General features: G+C 50.5%; 2 protein-coding genes across 2 annotated transcripts; one reads left to right on the top strand and one right to left on the bottom strand.

Moving 5' to 3' along the window:
* Positions 1-1,457: 1,457 nt before the first annotated feature.
* Positions 1,458-3,652, top strand: LOC123062694 (uncharacterized). The gene is made up of 2 exons (XM_044486329.1): positions 1,458-1,689; positions 2,667-3,652. Exons 1-2 carry the CDS (start codon positions 1,575-1,577, stop codon positions 3,386-3,388), a joined length of 837 nt encoding a protein of 278 aa, XP_044342264.1. The 5' UTR covers positions 1,458-1,574; the 3' UTR covers positions 3,389-3,652.
* A 1,187-nt stretch (positions 3,653-4,839) lies between these two features.
* On the bottom strand, positions 4,840-6,149 carry LOC123062696 (transcription factor DIVARICATA). The gene is made up of 2 exons (XM_044486330.1): positions 5,607-6,149; positions 4,840-5,369 (listed from the first exon to the last, which is right to left on the bottom strand). Exons 1-2 carry the CDS (start codon positions 6,047-6,049, stop codon positions 5,186-5,188), a joined length of 627 nt encoding a protein of 208 aa, XP_044342265.1. The 5' UTR covers positions 6,050-6,149; the 3' UTR covers positions 4,840-5,185.
* Between the last annotated feature and the right edge of the window lie 10,515 nt (positions 6,150-16,664).

The following is a 16,664-nucleotide window of genomic DNA, read 5'->3' as shown; positions in this document are numbered from 1 at the left end:
CGGCGTCCATGGCCTGCTCCGAACCAGGCACGACCGGGCACGCGACGAGGAGCAGTTGGGTGAGCACGGGGAGGGTCGGCTGGGCGCGACGCGGGGCGCGGTGGCGCTCCGGCTCGAGCATCTGTAACGCCCGGGCGCGAGGGGAGGGGAGGCGAGGCGAGGCCGACTGCCGGCGTGGGTGTACGGGTGCTCGTGGGCTAGGCAGAGAAAAAGGAGGAGAGAGATGAGAGGTGGTGAGTCTGTGCCAGGTGGGCCAGCCTCGCATGCAGCGGACGAGAAGGACGCAAAGAGCGCCCGTTTTGTGTCCGCACGGACCCAATTTGCGTCTGAAATGGGTCCGCACGAACACAAAGCGGACAAAAAATAGAAATGAGTCAGCGCGTTGGGCAGTGTATTTTGTCCGCACGGATCCAAATGGACATGCGCGGACGAAATGGGTCCGCCCATTAGAGTTGCTCTAAGGGCATGCACTTCATATGGCCCGCATCCTTGATATGTCAACGAGCGACATCGAAGGCAACCTTGCCACCCACACAACACGAAGCTGAAGCTCTCGAAGCTGCAAAGTCTCGGAGCCGCCATCATCCACCGCTTCATTGCGCCCTGCACTGTCAACCGACACCACCTTTCGGGGCCGCTGCCCAACATACCACCGCTCACTCTCAAGCTACAACGCTGCATGACCCGGCCGCCCGTAACCCACGCTGCACAGGATGATCGCCCGCAGACCAGGGCCGCCGCACCACTCCGGGGTCCTCTTATTCGTTTGAATATGTGTTTTCCATTCTCTGTTCACCTGGGTGATTGGACTTTGCACAAGTGCTGATCCATCGACAGATTAGCTGCACGGCCGCACCCGACGATCCGGCGTCCTTCTGAAGTCTTAACGCGACCGGGGAGCCGGGCATATAACTCGGGCCAGTTGAGGCGTACAGGCGCATAAATGGGCACTGGCTCGCTTGGCAGGCACGACTCGAGCACCACTGATCCGGCGGCCAAAATGCGTCGTATGGCCAGTTTTAATGAGGCACGGAGATAAGTCAATGAACCATATATGGCTCATACTCTGCACCCGCGGCATGTGACGGCCTTTACGCCCCGCCGGAATCTTTTAATTCGAGATTTATATGCGCGAGCGAACCCGGAGAAAGAAAAAAAGAGGTGGCGTGCAACGCACACCGACGACAGGGCTGCACCTGTACGGAAAATGCAGAGGCATGCGGTTTGGACTTCTGGATGATCACTTTTTTTTTGGATACAAGTGTGGGCGATCACGTTTTTCTTTTAGGTGCAAAAAATTGAGTCTGGACGTTCACGTGCTCTGATGTGCTTCACGATTCCCGTGGTCCATCTGAGCGATGGTAGGCCCAATAGAGTTGGGCTCACTATGGGCTAAGGTGGGCCGATTTAAGGGTCTTTTCTGGCCAGGGGACGCGTATACCGATTAATTTCCGCTTCGAGGAAAAGAGGTTGGAATTCGGAAAAGAAAAAGGAGAGGCGACGGGGTGGAGCAGCAGGGGGAGAGAAAGTAGTGGCCTGGGCGTGCTCCGCTCGCGCGACGAGGGAGGGAGGCGATGGAGGGCGCCCCGAGGGCAAACACGCGGCGCCGCCGGCTGGTCGAGAGGGGATCAGATCGCCTGGCCTTCATCACCGGCCAGACGCGCGACCTCCCCCCCGACCCCTACCCTGGTAACCGCCGCCACAGGGGTCCGATTTCTAGTTTTGGGGTGTATCCAGATCGACTACCTGTTGCGTTCACGTCAGATTGATTGGGCTAGATTGTAGCCGTGTTTAGGAATTGACCATCGAATTCAGTTTCGGGGGATTTTTCCCGGTTTATGCGTTGTAGGGCTATTCGATTAGTTGCTAGATTTAGAATATCTGGTGCCAGGTACAAATCATGGATTGCAGGTTTCCTACCGCGGAATCTTACGTTTCTGGATCATGCACCGTGCGAATTTCGTAATTTAGAGTGTTGGAAGCGGAGATTATGTTGGATGCATACCCTTGTTCTTCTTTAGATATTTTCTCTGCCTAATAGGACGCGAATTTGTGTTGGTATATGGCCAAACCATTCATGGGGAGCTTCTACCTGAAGTATTGATGGTTCTTTCGGGGAATTGGTTAGAAAACTTCACATCACTGTATTTTGGCGATTATTAAGGTGCGTTGGTACATACTATCGCTTAAACCATCTCATGAGCACTGCTCATGAGAACCTTCTCCCCAAACAAGGAAGTATTGAGCATCGTTGCATCAGCTCATTGAGCACGTCTCCATGACTCTTCTTAGAAGAGTTGCGATTAAGAGATTCCTCTATGTTGCATCTTAATCAGATAATCCTTAATCAGTTATCAAACTGCCCTTTCCTATGTTTTTGCTAGTTTTATGAGCAACTCTTTGGGTCTTCTATCACAATGTTGTCTTCGACCCACTAGATTGCTTTCTGGTCCATAATTCTCCCTGCCTGTCCCTTGTAGCCTCGCAATGAGCACACGATTACTTTCTTACGGACTCCTTGCGTTCTTATTTCGTACCTTATTAGTTGATGCCAGTTGAACCATTTGAATGCTCTTTGCCTTATTGCATACAAATCTGCCTAAATGTTAAAACATACCCTATGGCTTCTTAACCACCATGTGATCAAAGTAGTTGCCATCTTGCAGATTCACCGGTTGCCGAGCCCCGTCTACAACCCAAGCATAAGAGCCACAGTAGCGAAGGCGACCTACTCCACAAATTCAACGCAAGCAGCGCAGTTTCTGAGATCCAGCCAGTATATGAGCCGCCGTTGCTGCGGAGCCGTGATGATGAAACCCTCAACAAGAGGACTTATGATTATGGAGCAGCAACTGTGCAGCCTAAGAGGGACATGGAAATGAGACCCAGATCTGTGCCTCCGAGGGACATGGGATCTGTGCCTCCGAGGGACATGGAAATGAGACCCAGATCCGTGCCCCCAAGCCAGCCTAACCAAGCAGACGACTCATCTTGGTCTCTGGAAACTCTGAAGCAACTCGTGGATTTCACGCCGCAGGAGATCACCCAGGCCATCTCAGCCACAGAGCTCAACCGCTGCTTAGCATCCATTCTCATCGCCTTCATTGTGGTTCTTTCGAACTGGGGGCTGGACGTTGGTGGCACCATCAGCAGAGTACTGGTTTGCACAAGGCCGCTCCTGTTCCTCATCATAACGAACGTAACCATCGTCATGTCGTTGCTGATGGAGAACAGGGACCCCAATGCGAGGGGCAGACAGGCCGGCATCAGCCTTGGTTCTGATGGCTTAGGGCTGATGCTGGAGCTCGGGATGCTGCTACAGAAGGCGTCTGAAGCTATGCTGATGGACTTCAGCATTTGCGCTGTCATCATGATCTGTTTTCTTTGATTCTGAACACCCTGGTCATGTTTTCTTGGATTCTGAAGAGAATTTAGATAGTTTGCGGAAGCGCATGTAGAATTTCTTTTTTCTTTTGTTGCTATATCGTACTCTTATGTCTATTTATCTGATCTTGTAACATCGTCTCTGGCTGGATTTTGATTTACTTTTGTACCACTGTTTCGTTTGTATATACGCTTATACAGTTCACTGGGACCGAGTTCATCCAGGATTCCAGGCCTAGTATCTTCCAAGAGATTTTTACTTGCGTAATACTCCCTCCATTTTTATTTACTCTGCATATAAACATTTATTATAACAAATCTATATGATGTGAAAGTACATTCAATAATGAAATGAATTTAATGGTATTGATTTTTATTGTATATATATTAATATTTTTCTTTATAAACTTTGTCGAAATTTACAAATGTTGACTTTGACCAAAACTAATACGCGGACTAAATAAGAATGGAGGGAGTATTGTTCTGTGTGTATTTATACACTTGTAATGTTGTACTATTCGTTGTTGTATGGGGGATCCATCACTAATGTGTGGATTATCAGTTTATCGGCCAGAAAACATTCTAAACATTTCTTCTGAGAAATTCTTTTCTTGCTATGATACTCTGATGTCTATTTATTGGATCTTGTAACAACCTCGGAATTTTGATTTACTGTACTATTGTTTCGTGTCTACATACAGTTCACTGGGACCTTTTCGCGCCTTTTTTTCGTATCTTTATACAACTGTACACAAGTCTTGCACGTGTATGTAGACCGTCAATTTAACTTATATAAAATATATTGTTTAGCATAAAAATTCTATCATTAGAAAATAGAATATCTAATGTCTTTAATGATATTTTTTTTGCAATGTATGCATCTTATTAAGTTGATCAAATTAACGACCTAGGTATATGTGCAAGACTTGTAAACTGAGATAAAGAGAGTATTATTTTTAAGCATGTCTCTCTTTTGTGCAGTAGTAATAATAACAATAATAATAAGACCGTAGTTGGAGTATTCGTTGCTGGGTCGATTGATCTGAAGTTCCACCGTGGTCTGATTTGTGGATCGTCGATGTTACCACCGAGAAAATATTGTAAGCATTTCTTGTGGAAGAACAAAAATAAATATTGTCAATGCGATGCAGTCCACGCTCCACAGATCAGCTGAATGGCATAGAGACAATCAACGACGGAGGAGCTGCGGAAGCGGTGGGTTTTTTGTTTTTGTTTTGAGGCGTGACCGCTGTACGGCGGTGCGTTGCGACAAGAAGAATCCCTGAAAGGTTGGACGCTGACAAGTGTCGCGCACCAGTTACACACGTGCCGTTTATGGCACAGAGAAGTTGGCCCGAGGACGAAACACATGCCCCAGATGCGTGCGTGTCCACCACCGGCAACACGTGTCATTCACCTCCTGGACCGGAACACATGACTGTACAACATTATCCAGTCCAGCTACGACGGCAGCATGCCACAGAATCATAGTAAATCCATAGGAACAGTGACTAGACACGATCTTTTTTGCTACGTCAAACTCCATTAGTTCTAACAGACTCATAGTAAAATCTAGCTAGACACTAGTAAACCATTTGCTGGCCGGGAACCACAGCCTCCGTCCGCCCGAGCCAAGTTGTTCGTCAGAGTCTTCTTCTTAAGGCTAAGTCTAAGTACTAGTGGTAGTACAAAGGATTTATATAATGTACACGTCATCATGTAGTAACTAGGATAAGATTACGGCCACGGGAGTAGCGGCGACTGATTAAACAAGGGAGTGTGTCGCCGTCGACTTGGGCGGTCAAGGGGTGGTGATGTCGTGGATGCTCTTGCGCTTGGAGTCGCGCGTGGCGGCGTTGGCCTGGCGGATGAAGTACTTCTGCGCGTGGCTGGCCACCTGCGTCGGCGTCCGGCTCCGCACCGCGAACCGCGAGATGTTCCTCCAGTCCCCCCGCCCGTACTTCTCCAGCCCGTCCAGGAACAGCCTGCGCGCACACACACGCATCCACCAGAGGAGAAGAGTCAATCACGCTGTGTCGCTGCCACGCCGGGCCCACGCGCCAGCTGGGGCCGAGGAGGAGCTCGCTGGCTTCTCCGCGCCAACAACAAAGCGAAAGCGACGCGGAAAGATCGCCGGAAGAATCTCGATTCGAACCACCGCGAGCGGCGACGGTGATTGATGGCTGAGCAAAAGAGAAGGGCTTTCGGGTATGCGTACGTACTTGTGCTCCTCCTCGGACCAGGGTATGCCGCGCCGGCGCTCCTCGCCGCGGGCCTTGCCGGCGGGGCGGCCGCGGGAGGAGGCCACGGTGGCGCGGCCGTCGCCGTCGTCGTCGAAGTCCCAGCAGTCGGGCGTGTCCACGGCGCCGCGCTCGATGAGGTCGACGTCGGCGACGAGCGCCTGGTAGTGCTCCCAGGCCTCCTGCGGGGTGCGCCCCGGGAGCCGCGCCGCGACGCGCTCCCACCGGTCGGGCGCGTGGTCCGGGAGCGTCACCAGCGCCGCCTCGAACGCCTTGTCCTCCTCCTTGGCCCACGGCCTCCTCGCCGCCGGCGCGGCCTGCTGGTAGTACAGGTCCATGGCCTCCTCGCCTCTGCGTCTCTCTGGCCCTCCTCCCTGCGGCGACGACACGACACCCAGGCGCCAGGTGCGCGGCGCTGCGCCCATTAACTGGCGCGCGGGTCGGGGGTGGCGTTGCGTGTGCTCGTGGACGGGCTGGGCGGCGCCGTGTGGCTGTTTGGTTCGGTTCGTTGTGGCGCGTGGGAACGGTATTCTGCTTTATAAAGATCGGCGACGGGCGCGCCCATCCGGTGGGTTAGGTGGGGCCATTCAGCTGCGCGCGCGCGGGCGCACACGTTTTGGGCGTGCGGGCGGGCGGGCAGGCGCTCGGGTGCGGGTGGGGTGGGGTGGCGTGGCGTTCGATGGGTGACGCGTGTGGGGCGCTGGACAGCGCGGCCCCGGCGGTAAAGGTGAAACGGAGGTCGGCCGGCCGGCCGGGTGCGGGGAATAGAATATGGGGAGGCGGTTATTGGTTTGCTGCTTCCGGTGGATTTTCCTCGGCTCCCTCGCCGGGGTTGCGTTTCGCGTGCGACGTTTCGGTTTGTTTCTGGGGTTATCTGGAGAGAATGATGGGATGCAACTGATGATTGGCAACGAGAATTAAGTTCGGTTTGTTTAGGGGTTGTACCTGTAGCTCGAATCGACAGAGATTGCTGGTATGGGTTTATCCGAGAATTGAAGATTCTCATCTGCATCACGATTTTTATTTTTGGGACAACATTTTTTAGCAAGCATAAAATTTTTGTCTAGTTCAGGTTTTTTGCGAGGATTTGTAGTGCTTCACGAAGGGACTTGCAATCCTCATAACAATGGGATTTTTTTAGCTGAGAGCGACGACTTCTTCCCGGATGTCGACCACCTAGTCGGCAACATTACAAACGACGCACCTGCATGTTCTTTCACAACACTGTATAATCTCATTTTCCTCTCTATTAGGAATTGCATCTGGCCTACTACTTTTATCTATCGATATGGATATGATGTCCGTATGTCATGTACCCAATTGCATGGTTTCTTACATCACTTTGTTACTTGATGAGATTATCATCTATGTTATGATTACCATGTTTCATCTACCGCTTTAGTCGATTAAATATAATGGAAAAATCCTCAAATGTTCAACAATTCAAAAACCTGATATGTGTGGGCAATTTTCTTCAATTGCATTTGTCGCGACTCTCAAATGTGCTACATTTGAGGGGTAAATTATTTGAGGTGGTGTGCGAGGGCAGTTTTCTGGCTTACCAACATGAGTTGTTTTCACGCCTATAAGGGCAAGCCAAAGGAAGCGCTTACTCTCGAATAGGGGCAAACTTTCGATGCTACAGACACCCTCTTCAATCTTCATATGTGTCGTTCTGAGTGTTCTTGGCGGCAAGATTGTCAATCCCTTCATGACCATCATGGTTGGTAAGGATATGTGTGATGCTCTTGAGGCCAAGTTTGATATCTGGAACACAGGAAGTGAGTTGTATGTCATGGAGCAATATCATGACTATAAGATGACTGATGACCGTTGATGTCTACTACACAACTTTATTCTTGTAGATTTTATTGGACCTCCAAACGGAGAGCTATGTAGAACAATAACAAATTTCCCTCAAGTGGATGACCTAAAATCTATCAATCCGCAAGAGGTATAGGATGAAGGTGGTTATCTCTCAACCAACCCTGCAATCAAATATAAGTGGTCTCCTGTGTCTCCAACACACCCAGTATAACTGCCAGCTGTGTAGGTGCGCTACTTCAGCGAATAGATGGTGATATATGTGTAATATAGATGGTAGAAATAAGTTTTTGTAATCTAAATATATAAAAACAACAAGGTAACAAATAACAAAAATGAGTAAAACGCTGCCTCAATGCCTGAAAACAAGGCTTAGGGTTTGTACTTTCACTAGTGCCCTTAAAAAGTGCAGTAAAAAATCACTCCAAAATTTCTACTTTTATCGAAGAAAGTAGGATGCAATCACGTAGGTGGCTTAATAGCAAACCACACCAAATTCGTCTTTTCAATCATAATCTATTGAACCACCCCTATGATCGCCATAGGTAGTCCCAGAAATCATACCATGACAACACCATATGATACTATCGTTCAACTTGTGCATAGAGTACCCCAATGTCAATACGCGTATCCGCAAGTTAATTACTAGACATGCATCATGTAATCTCAAATTTAAAATGTTCAATACAACATAACAAAACTTCGAGGAGCAAGACTCAATTCAAAAATAATAGAGGGGGAAGCATCATATGATCCAACTATATTAACAAATCTCATGACACAATTAAGATAAAAATCTTTCAAGAACATGAGTTAGAGAGATCGAACACATAGTTACTAGTACATACCCACAGCCTCAAGGATGAACTACTCACACATCACCATGAGAACAAAGAGGGATTTTTTGGTGATGGTGATGAAGGAGATGTCCCCGGCGGCATCCCAGCACCACCGTACGAGAGGGGGAAGGGCCTCGTCCTCCTCCTACTTCTTCATTGACCTTTCAGGGAGAGAGGGAGCTGGTGAAGTTATGTACCCAAGGACATCCCTAGAAGAACCAGAAGCAGTCGAAGAAAAATCATCATCCACTCGACCATAAAGCCATGTTCCACTCGACATTCTTGAGGACACTCAACCATGCGAACAACCATTCAACTACTAGAAGATGGAGAGCCTCTCACTCTGCAACGGTCGGGATTAAGTCATAGCTCTAATAGTCATTTATAGCACTTTACTTCGGACGTTACCAATAACGCTCCTTTATGAACATTGAACCCTGTGTAACGGAGGGGAGCTGGGGTCCTGGCGCACTCTATATAAGCCACCCCCTCCTCCGGGACAAGGGTTCACACCCCCTGTAACTCACACGCATATATCCAGTCGACTGCCTCCGGGCTCCGAGACGTAGGGCTGTTACTTCCTCCGAGAAGGGCCCGAACTCGTAAAACTCGTGTGTACAACTCCTCCATAGCTAGGATCTTGCCTCTACATACCTACCCCCATTCTACTGTAAAACTTAGAACCACGACAGTTGGCGCCCACCGTGGGGCAGGTGTCTTAGCGATTTTTTGGAGAAGTTGCAATTTTTCCGATCCCCTTCATCATGGTTTCAGGCGAAGGTTTGACTGAGGGCCGCGAGATCTGTCTCGGCGCGCTCGTGTTTGTCTCCGACGACTCCGCTTGGCTTCAAGAGGCTCCACTCGACGTCGACGCACTTCCCGTCCACGGGGCGACGCACTTTCGCGCGTGCGTCCACGGCATCCTCCTGCGGCAGCCGTCGACCCAGTATCAGTCGGCTCCTGCAGTTTCTCTCCTCCCTGCGGCCCGCCGGAGCAAGCGTTCCGGCCGATCGAGGCTTCAACGGTGGGTGAAGCGTGCGGTGGCTCGCCAGTCGGCCACCCCTCAAGTCGCGACCATCGAGCCCGGCGAAACTCTCCACGGCTTGTTCGATCTGTCGACTGGCTCCGTAGAGACTGCATCCGAGTGCGATAGCAACGACCCAGCGGCGGAAGTTTTGAAGGTCAATGGGCCACGCAGTCCTCCTGGCTTCACCCGTGAAGACGGAGGCGATGGGGACGGCGATTCGTCGCGCGTTCATGAAGAGTACCGCCCCGAACCCCTATCTTCGCATCGGAGAGAAGAGCTTCGCCGTCGGAACATGGATGCACTGCACACTCCTATCGTAGGAGAAACCCCTGAGGCCCAGGCCTTGGAGTCGGCGCGCCTAGCCAACTTGGCTGAGCGCACTCGACTGGAGAACCTCCAGCACGCACTCGACGAGCGTGTTCGGCAGCGTGCTCCCGAATCTAGTCGACGTCAGCTTTTTCTGCCTCCGACTCAGGTATACCGAACTCCGATCCAGAATCTCGCAGCTGCAACCCGGATAGCGGAGTCGATCCAACCTTCCCAGTCAGAAGCTGGTCGAGGTCTGGTGCAGATCCGAGCTTTGCTCCGTGCGGCAGGAGAGCAGAATACAGCAGTATCTCAGTCGCAGAATAGGATCCATAGCAGGTCCGTGGTTGGGGACACAGTTCAGTCGGCTCACAGCCCAAGATCACCCCCGAGGCGTGAGGGACATGGAGACTGACGAGATCAGTACAGAAATCGTGGGCAGTATCACCACCGAGTCGACCGCGATGATCGTTGTTGAGTGCCCACACCTCCCCCAAGGAGTGGGTCGTACGTGCCTCGGCAACATGATGACATGCGCCCTCACAGTATGGGGCGAGGGATTCCAGTCGAACCCAGAGAGCCGGGCTTTGATGCAAGATCTATTCTCGTTCAGGGCTTGGTCGACAGAAACCGAGCTCACCGAGAGGGTCATGACAGAGATCTACCAACCAGCAGCAGAGTGCATGTCTCAGGTCCAGAATGCTTCAGCAGAGCCATCAGGGTTGCGGTGATTCCCCCCAACTTCAGGTTGGCGACTGGAGTTAGTAAGTTCACCGGTGAGTCCAAGCCTGATACTTGGCTTGAAGACTACCGAGTGGCTGTCCAGATTGGTGGCGGCAATGATGAAGTGGCCATGAAACACCTTCCTCTGATGCTGGAGGGCTCGGCTAGAGCATGGCTGAATCAGTTAGCACCAAGCAGTATTTATACTTGGGAAGATCTTGCCCGAGTATTTGTCAGAACATTCGAGGGTACTTGCAAACGGCCGGCAGGGCTGACCGAATTACAGTGTTGCGTTCAAAAACCGAATGAGTCTTTGAGGGATTATATCCAGAGATGGATCACATTGCATCACATGGTGGAGAATGTGTCTGATCATCAGGCAATTTGTGCCTTTAAAGAAGGCGTCAAGTATCGGGAGTTGAATATGAAGTTTGGTCAGACAGGAGATATGACTCTGACTCGGATGATGGAAATTGCCACCAAATATGCCAACGGTGAAGAAGAAGACCGACTCCGGAGTGGCAGGCACAAAGCAGTTGCCCATGAAACCGGAGGAGGAAACTCCAGTCGGAAACAGAAGCGCAAGGCCGAGCCAGCCGCTCCTGGCGAAGCCTTAGCTGTGACTCAAGGAAAGTTCAAGGGGAAGCCCAAGAGGCCGTGGAACCCCAAGAAAGTAAAAGATCAAGATGGAAACGATGTGCTGGATTTGCCATGCCACATTCACACCAAAAAAGACGAAGAGAGTAATTTCATTTACCCAAAGCATACCACTCGACAGTGTCGACTCCTAATCCAACAGTTCCGAGAGAAACAACCCAAGGAAAAGGAGAAGGAAGAAGATAAGGTTGAGGATGAGGATGATGATGGTTATCCCCACGTGAATTCCACCTTGATGATTTTTGCTGACGTTGAGAATAAAAGTCGATTGAAAGTCATCAACAGAGAAGTGAACATGGTCGCTCCGGTGACACCCAGTTATTTGAAGTGGTCCTAGACCGCCACTACATTCGACCAGTCCGATCACCCAACGCACATAGCCACCCCTGGGAGGCAAGCGTTGGTGGTCGACCCAGTAGTCGAAGGCACCCGACTAACAAAGGTTCTGATGGATGGTGGCAGTGGCCTGAATATACTGTATGCAGATACGTTGAAAGGAATGGGCATTCCGATGTCCAGACTCAGTGAGAGTAATATGAGTTTCCATGGGGTCATTCCAGGCAAGAAGGCTGCATCACTCGGCCAGATTGCTCTCGACGTGGTTTTCGGTGATTCCAAGAATTACCGCAAAGAAAAGTTGACATTTGAAGTTGTGAATTTTCAGAGTGCCTATCATGCTATTCTGGGTAGGCCAGCTTATGCACGTTTTATGGCTCGACCATGTTACGTGTACCTCAAATTGAAGATGCCTGGTCCCAAAGGGGTGATCACTATCACTGGTAATCGAAAGAAGCCAGAAGAGTGCTTCCAGAAGGGTTCAAAGATCGCCGATGCACAGATGGTCGTGGTAGAATTGCAAAAATATCAAAAAAAATGCAGATCCGAGTGATTTGTTGCGAGCCAAGAAGCCTGCCACAGATTCAGCATTCCAGTCGTCTAGCGAAACAAAGTCGATTCACATTCACCCGACAGACCCCAATGCTAGTCCGACTCACATTTCAACCACACTCGACTCCAAATAGGAAGAAGCGATCATCCAGTTCCTCCGTGAGAACTGGGACATCTTTGCATGGAAACCTTCTAACATGCCAGGTGTTCCCAGGGGACTGGCTGAGTACCGTTTGCGAGTCGACCCAAAAGTGAAACCAGTCAAAGAGCATCTTCGACGGTCCGCCGTACAGAAGAGGAAGGCAATCGGTGAAGAGGTGGCTCGGCTTTTGGCAGCTGAGTTTATCCGTGAGATTTACCACTCCGAGTGGTTAGCCAATGTTGTCATGGTCCCAAAGGACGACTCACTTCGCATGTGCATCAACTTCAAACATATCAATCGGGCCTGCCCGAAAGATCACTTTCCTCTCCGTCGCATCGACCAGATAGTCGACTCGACTGCGGGGTGCGAGCGTTTGTCCTTTTTGGACGCCTACTCCGGGTACCACCAGATCTGTCTGTACGGACCCGACGAGATAAAAACAGCTTTCATCACCCCATTTGGGTGCTTCTATTATGTCACTATGCCATTCGGTTTGAAGAATGCTGGAGCCACATTCATGCGGATGATTCAGAAGTGCCTGCTCACTCAGATCAGTCGGAATGTGGAAGCATACATGGATGGCATTGTGGTCAAGTCACGTAAAGGTTCCGACCTACTAGCTGACCTTGCTGAAACCTTTGCCAACCTCAGAAGGTATGATATCAAGCTTAATCCATCAAAGTGCACGTTTGGAGTTCCAGGCAGAAAATTACTCGGTTTTCTCGTTTCCGAACGAGGGATCGATGCTAACCCAGAGAAAGTAGGTGCCATACTCCGGATGAAACGCCCTGTGCGTGTGCACGATGTCCAGAAGCTTACTGGTTGTTTGGCCGCCCTAAGTCGATTCATTTCTCGCCTCGGTGAAAAGGCATTGCCTCTTTACCGACTAATGAAGAAATCAGATAAGTTCGAGCAGAATCCTGAAGCTGATGCAGCATTTGCAGAGCTAAAAGCCCTGCTTTCCACCCAGCCGGTGCTTGCTGCCCCAATCAGCAAAGAGCCTTTACTGCTTTATATAGCAGCCACTGGACAAGTCGTCAGTACAATACTTACGGTCGAGCGGGAAGAAGAGGGAAAAGCCTATAAAGTTTAGTGCCCAGTTTATTATATTTCTGAAGTTCTGACTCCGTCAAAACAGAGATATCCGCACTATCATAAGCTCGTTTATGGGATTTACTTGACCACGAAGAAGGTTGCACACTATTTCTCTGATCACTCTGTTACTATCGTCAACGACGCTCCATTGTCAGAGATTCTGCACAACAGAGATGCAACTGGTCGAGTGGCAAAATGGGCGATTGAACTCCTTCCCTTAGATATCAAGTTTGAGGCAAAGAAAGCTATCAAGTCCCAAGCAATAGCAGATTTCCTTGCCGAGTGGATTGAACAACAACTGCCGACTCAAGTTCACTCGGAGCACTGGACCATGTTCTTTGATGGATCCAAAGTGCTGAATGGTTCTGGTGCTGGAGTGGTTCTGGTATCCCCCCGAGGAGACAAGCTCAGATATGTCCTCCAGATTCACTTTGATTCCTCCAATAATGAAGCTGAATATGAAGCACTCATGTATGTGTTGCGTATGGCCATCTCACTCGGCGCCCGTCACCTCATGGTCTACGGCGACTCAGATTTTGGTAGTCAATCAAGTGATGAAGGAGTGGGACGTCAGAAGCCCAGCCATGACTGGTTACTGCAACACGGTGAGGAAGTTGGAAAAGAAGTTTGAAGGGTTAGAGCTTCATCACATACCCCGACTGAAAAATCAAGCAGCCGATGACTTGGCAAAGATAGGTTCCAAGAGAGAAGCCATTCCCAGCAATGTGTTTTTGAAGCATATTCACACATCGACCGTTCAAGAAGATCCTTTTACTGAAGAGCCCTCGCAGCCTAAGAGCGCCATAGATTCGATTGAAGTCGAGGTCCCAGCCATGGTCGACCTAATCATGGAGGTTCTGGTCATCACTCCCGACTGGACAGTGCCGTACATTGCGTACATCCTCAGAAAGGAACTCCCAGAAGACGAAGAAGCGGCTCGGCAGATCGTCCGTCGATCCAAGGCCTTTATTGTGATAAGAGGACAATTATTCAGGGAAAGCGTAACTGGAGTCGGTCAGAGATGCATAACGCCAGAAGAAGGTCGAATGATCCTCAACGACATCCACTCGGGGACCTGTGGCCACCATGCGTCCTCTCGGGCCATCGTGGCTAAAGAATACCGAGCCAGATTCTATTGGTCGCGAGCAAATGAAATGGCGAAAGATATAGTCGACAGATGTGAAGGCTGCCAGTTTTACTCGGACATGTCTCACAAGCCAGCGTCAGCCCTGAAGACCATTCCCCTCGTTTGGCCCTTTGCTATTTGGGTTTGGATATGGTTGGACCACTGAGAACTGGTAGGAGCGGCTTCACTCATGTGCTCGTGGCAGTCGACAAGTTTACCAAATGGATCGAAGCTAAACCTATCAAGAGTCTTGAAGCCAACACCGCTATCAGTTTTATCAGAGAATTGACATTCAGATATGGAGTTCCACACAACATCATCACGGACAACGGGTCGAACTTCGATTCCGATGAGTTTAGAGCTTTCTGCGCTTCTCAAGGCACACGAGTCGACTATGCTTCAGTCGCTCACCTGCAGTCGAACGGACAAGCAGAAAGAGCCAATGGCCTAATTCTCAAAGGATTGAAACCCCGACTGATGCATGACCTCAAACACGTAGCAGGCGCTTGGGTCGATGAACTTCCATCAGTTCTGTGGGGTTTGAGGACAACTCCCAATCGGTCGACTGGACGAACTCCTTTCTTCTTGGTCTATGGAGCCGAAGCTGTTCTGCCGAGTGACCTGCTCCATAATGCACCCCGAGTCGAGCTCTTCTCCGAAGAAGAAGCAGAGCAGGCCCGGCAGGATTCAGTCGATCTCTTAGAGGAGGAAAGAGAGATGGCCTTGATCCGGTCGACCATTTACCAGCAAGACTTGCGTCGATTCCACGCCAGGAATGTGACGGGCCAAACCTTTCAAGAGGGGGACCTGGTTCTTCGAGTGGATCAACAGAAACCACACAAGCTCGCCCCGGCTTGGGAAGGCCCCTTCATCATCACCAAAGTTCTCCACAATGGAGCATACCATCTTTACAGTGTTGAGCATCAGAAGGACGAGCCACGAGCCTGGAACGCGGAGCTGCTCCACCCCTTTTATACTTAAGCACTCGTTCGAATAAAATGTAATAAGAAGTACCTTTGTAATTTGTCCTTCTAAGACAAGAGCTTTTCAGTCTTCTCGCACGATTGTCGTTGTTTTCATTTACCTCCGAAATCCCCCAGTGGGTGGGCTTAGTCGCGAATCCATTTCGCCTAAGTTCGAAAGAAAATTCTACCGAGTGATGAGCAAGCCTCTCACTCAGGAGGCTTAGCCGCGAATCCGTTTCGCCTAAGTTCGAAAGTAAATCCTACCGAGTGGTGAACGATCCTCCCACTCGGGGGCTTAGTTGCAGTCCGGCACTCACCTAAGTTCTCCCACTCGGAGTCCTAGCTACAGTCCAGTACTCGCCTAAGTTTGTAAAATCCTACCGAGTGGTGAGCAATCCTCCCACTCGGGGGCTTAGCTGCAGTCCGGCACTCGCCTAAGTTCTCCCACTCGGAGGCTTAGCTGCAGTCCAGTACTCGCCTAAGTTTGTAAAATCATACCGAGTGGTGAGCGGTCCTCCCACTCGGGAGCTTAGCTACAGTCCGGCACTCGCCTAAGTTCTCCCACTCAGAGGCTTAGCTGCAGTCCAGTACTCGCCTAAGTTTGTAATATCCTACCGAGTGGTGAGCGATCCTCCCACTGGGGGCTTAGCTGCAGTCCGGCACTTGCCTAAGTTCTCCCACTCGGAGACTAAGCTGCAGTCCGGTACTCGCCTAAGTTTGTAAAATCCTACTGAGTGGTGAACGATCCTCCCACTCGGGGGCTTAGCCGCAGTCCGGCACTCGCCTAAGTTCTCCCACTCGGAGGCTTAGCTGCAGTCCAGTACTCGCCTAAGTTTGTAAAATCCTACCGAGTGGTGAGCAATCCTCCCACTCAGGGGCTTAGCTACAGTCCGGCACTCGCCTAAGTTCTCCCACTCGGAGGCTTAGCTGCAGTTCAGTACTCGCCTAAGTTTGTAAAATCCTATCGAGTGGTGAGCGATCCTCCCACTCGGGGGCTTAGCTGCAGTCCGGCACTCGCCTAAGTTCTCCCACTCGGAGACTTAGCTGCAGTCCGGTACTCGCCTAAGTTTGTAAAATCCTACCGAGTGGTGAACGATCCTCCCACTTGGGGGCTTAGCTGCAGTCCGGCACTCGCCTAAGTTCTCCCACTCGAAGGCTTAGATGAAGTCCAGTAATCTCCTAAGTTTGTAAAATCCTACCGAGTGGTGAGCAATCCTCCCACTCGGGGGCTTAGCTGTAGTCCAGTACTCGCCTAAGTTTGTAAAATCCTACCGAGTGGTGAGTAATCCTCCCACTCGGGGGCTTAGCTGCAGTCCAGTACTCGCCTAAGTTTATAAAATCCGCAAGGACGACAAGGTGCAGGTCGACCGCGGCCCTCTTCTCCGAGCTACGCCACAAATACAACGTACGCTCCATCCTTGTCTACAAGGATGACGAGGTGCAGGCGA

Source organism: Triticum aestivum, chromosome 3A, assembly GCF_018294505.1.
Source record: "Triticum aestivum cultivar Chinese Spring chromosome 3A, IWGSC CS RefSeq v2.1, whole genome shotgun sequence".
Classification (NCBI taxonomy): Eukaryota; Viridiplantae; Streptophyta; class Magnoliopsida; order Poales; family Poaceae; genus Triticum; species Triticum aestivum.
Note: the sequence above shows the minus strand (reverse complement) of the source record. Positions and strands in the feature narration are given on the sequence as shown.

Excerpts from the sequence above, each read along its gene's own strand:
- LOC123062694 (XM_044486329.1), top strand. The coding sequence starts at position 1,575 with ATGGAGGGCGCCCCGAGGGCAAACACGCGGCGCCGCCGGCTGGTCGAG. Across the intron at positions 1,690-2,666 it reads CCCCCCCGACCCCTACCCTG|ATTCACCGGTTGCCGAGCCC; the intron begins GTAACCGCCGCC and ends GCCATCTTGCAG.
- LOC123062696 (XM_044486330.1), bottom strand. The coding sequence starts at position 6,049 with ATGGGCGCAGCGCCGCGCACCTGGCGCCTGGGTGTCGTGTCGTCGCCG. Across the intron at positions 5,370-5,606 it reads TGGTCCGAGGAGGAGCACAA|GCTGTTCCTGGACGGGCTGG; the intron begins GTACGTACGCAT and ends GTGTGCGCGCAG.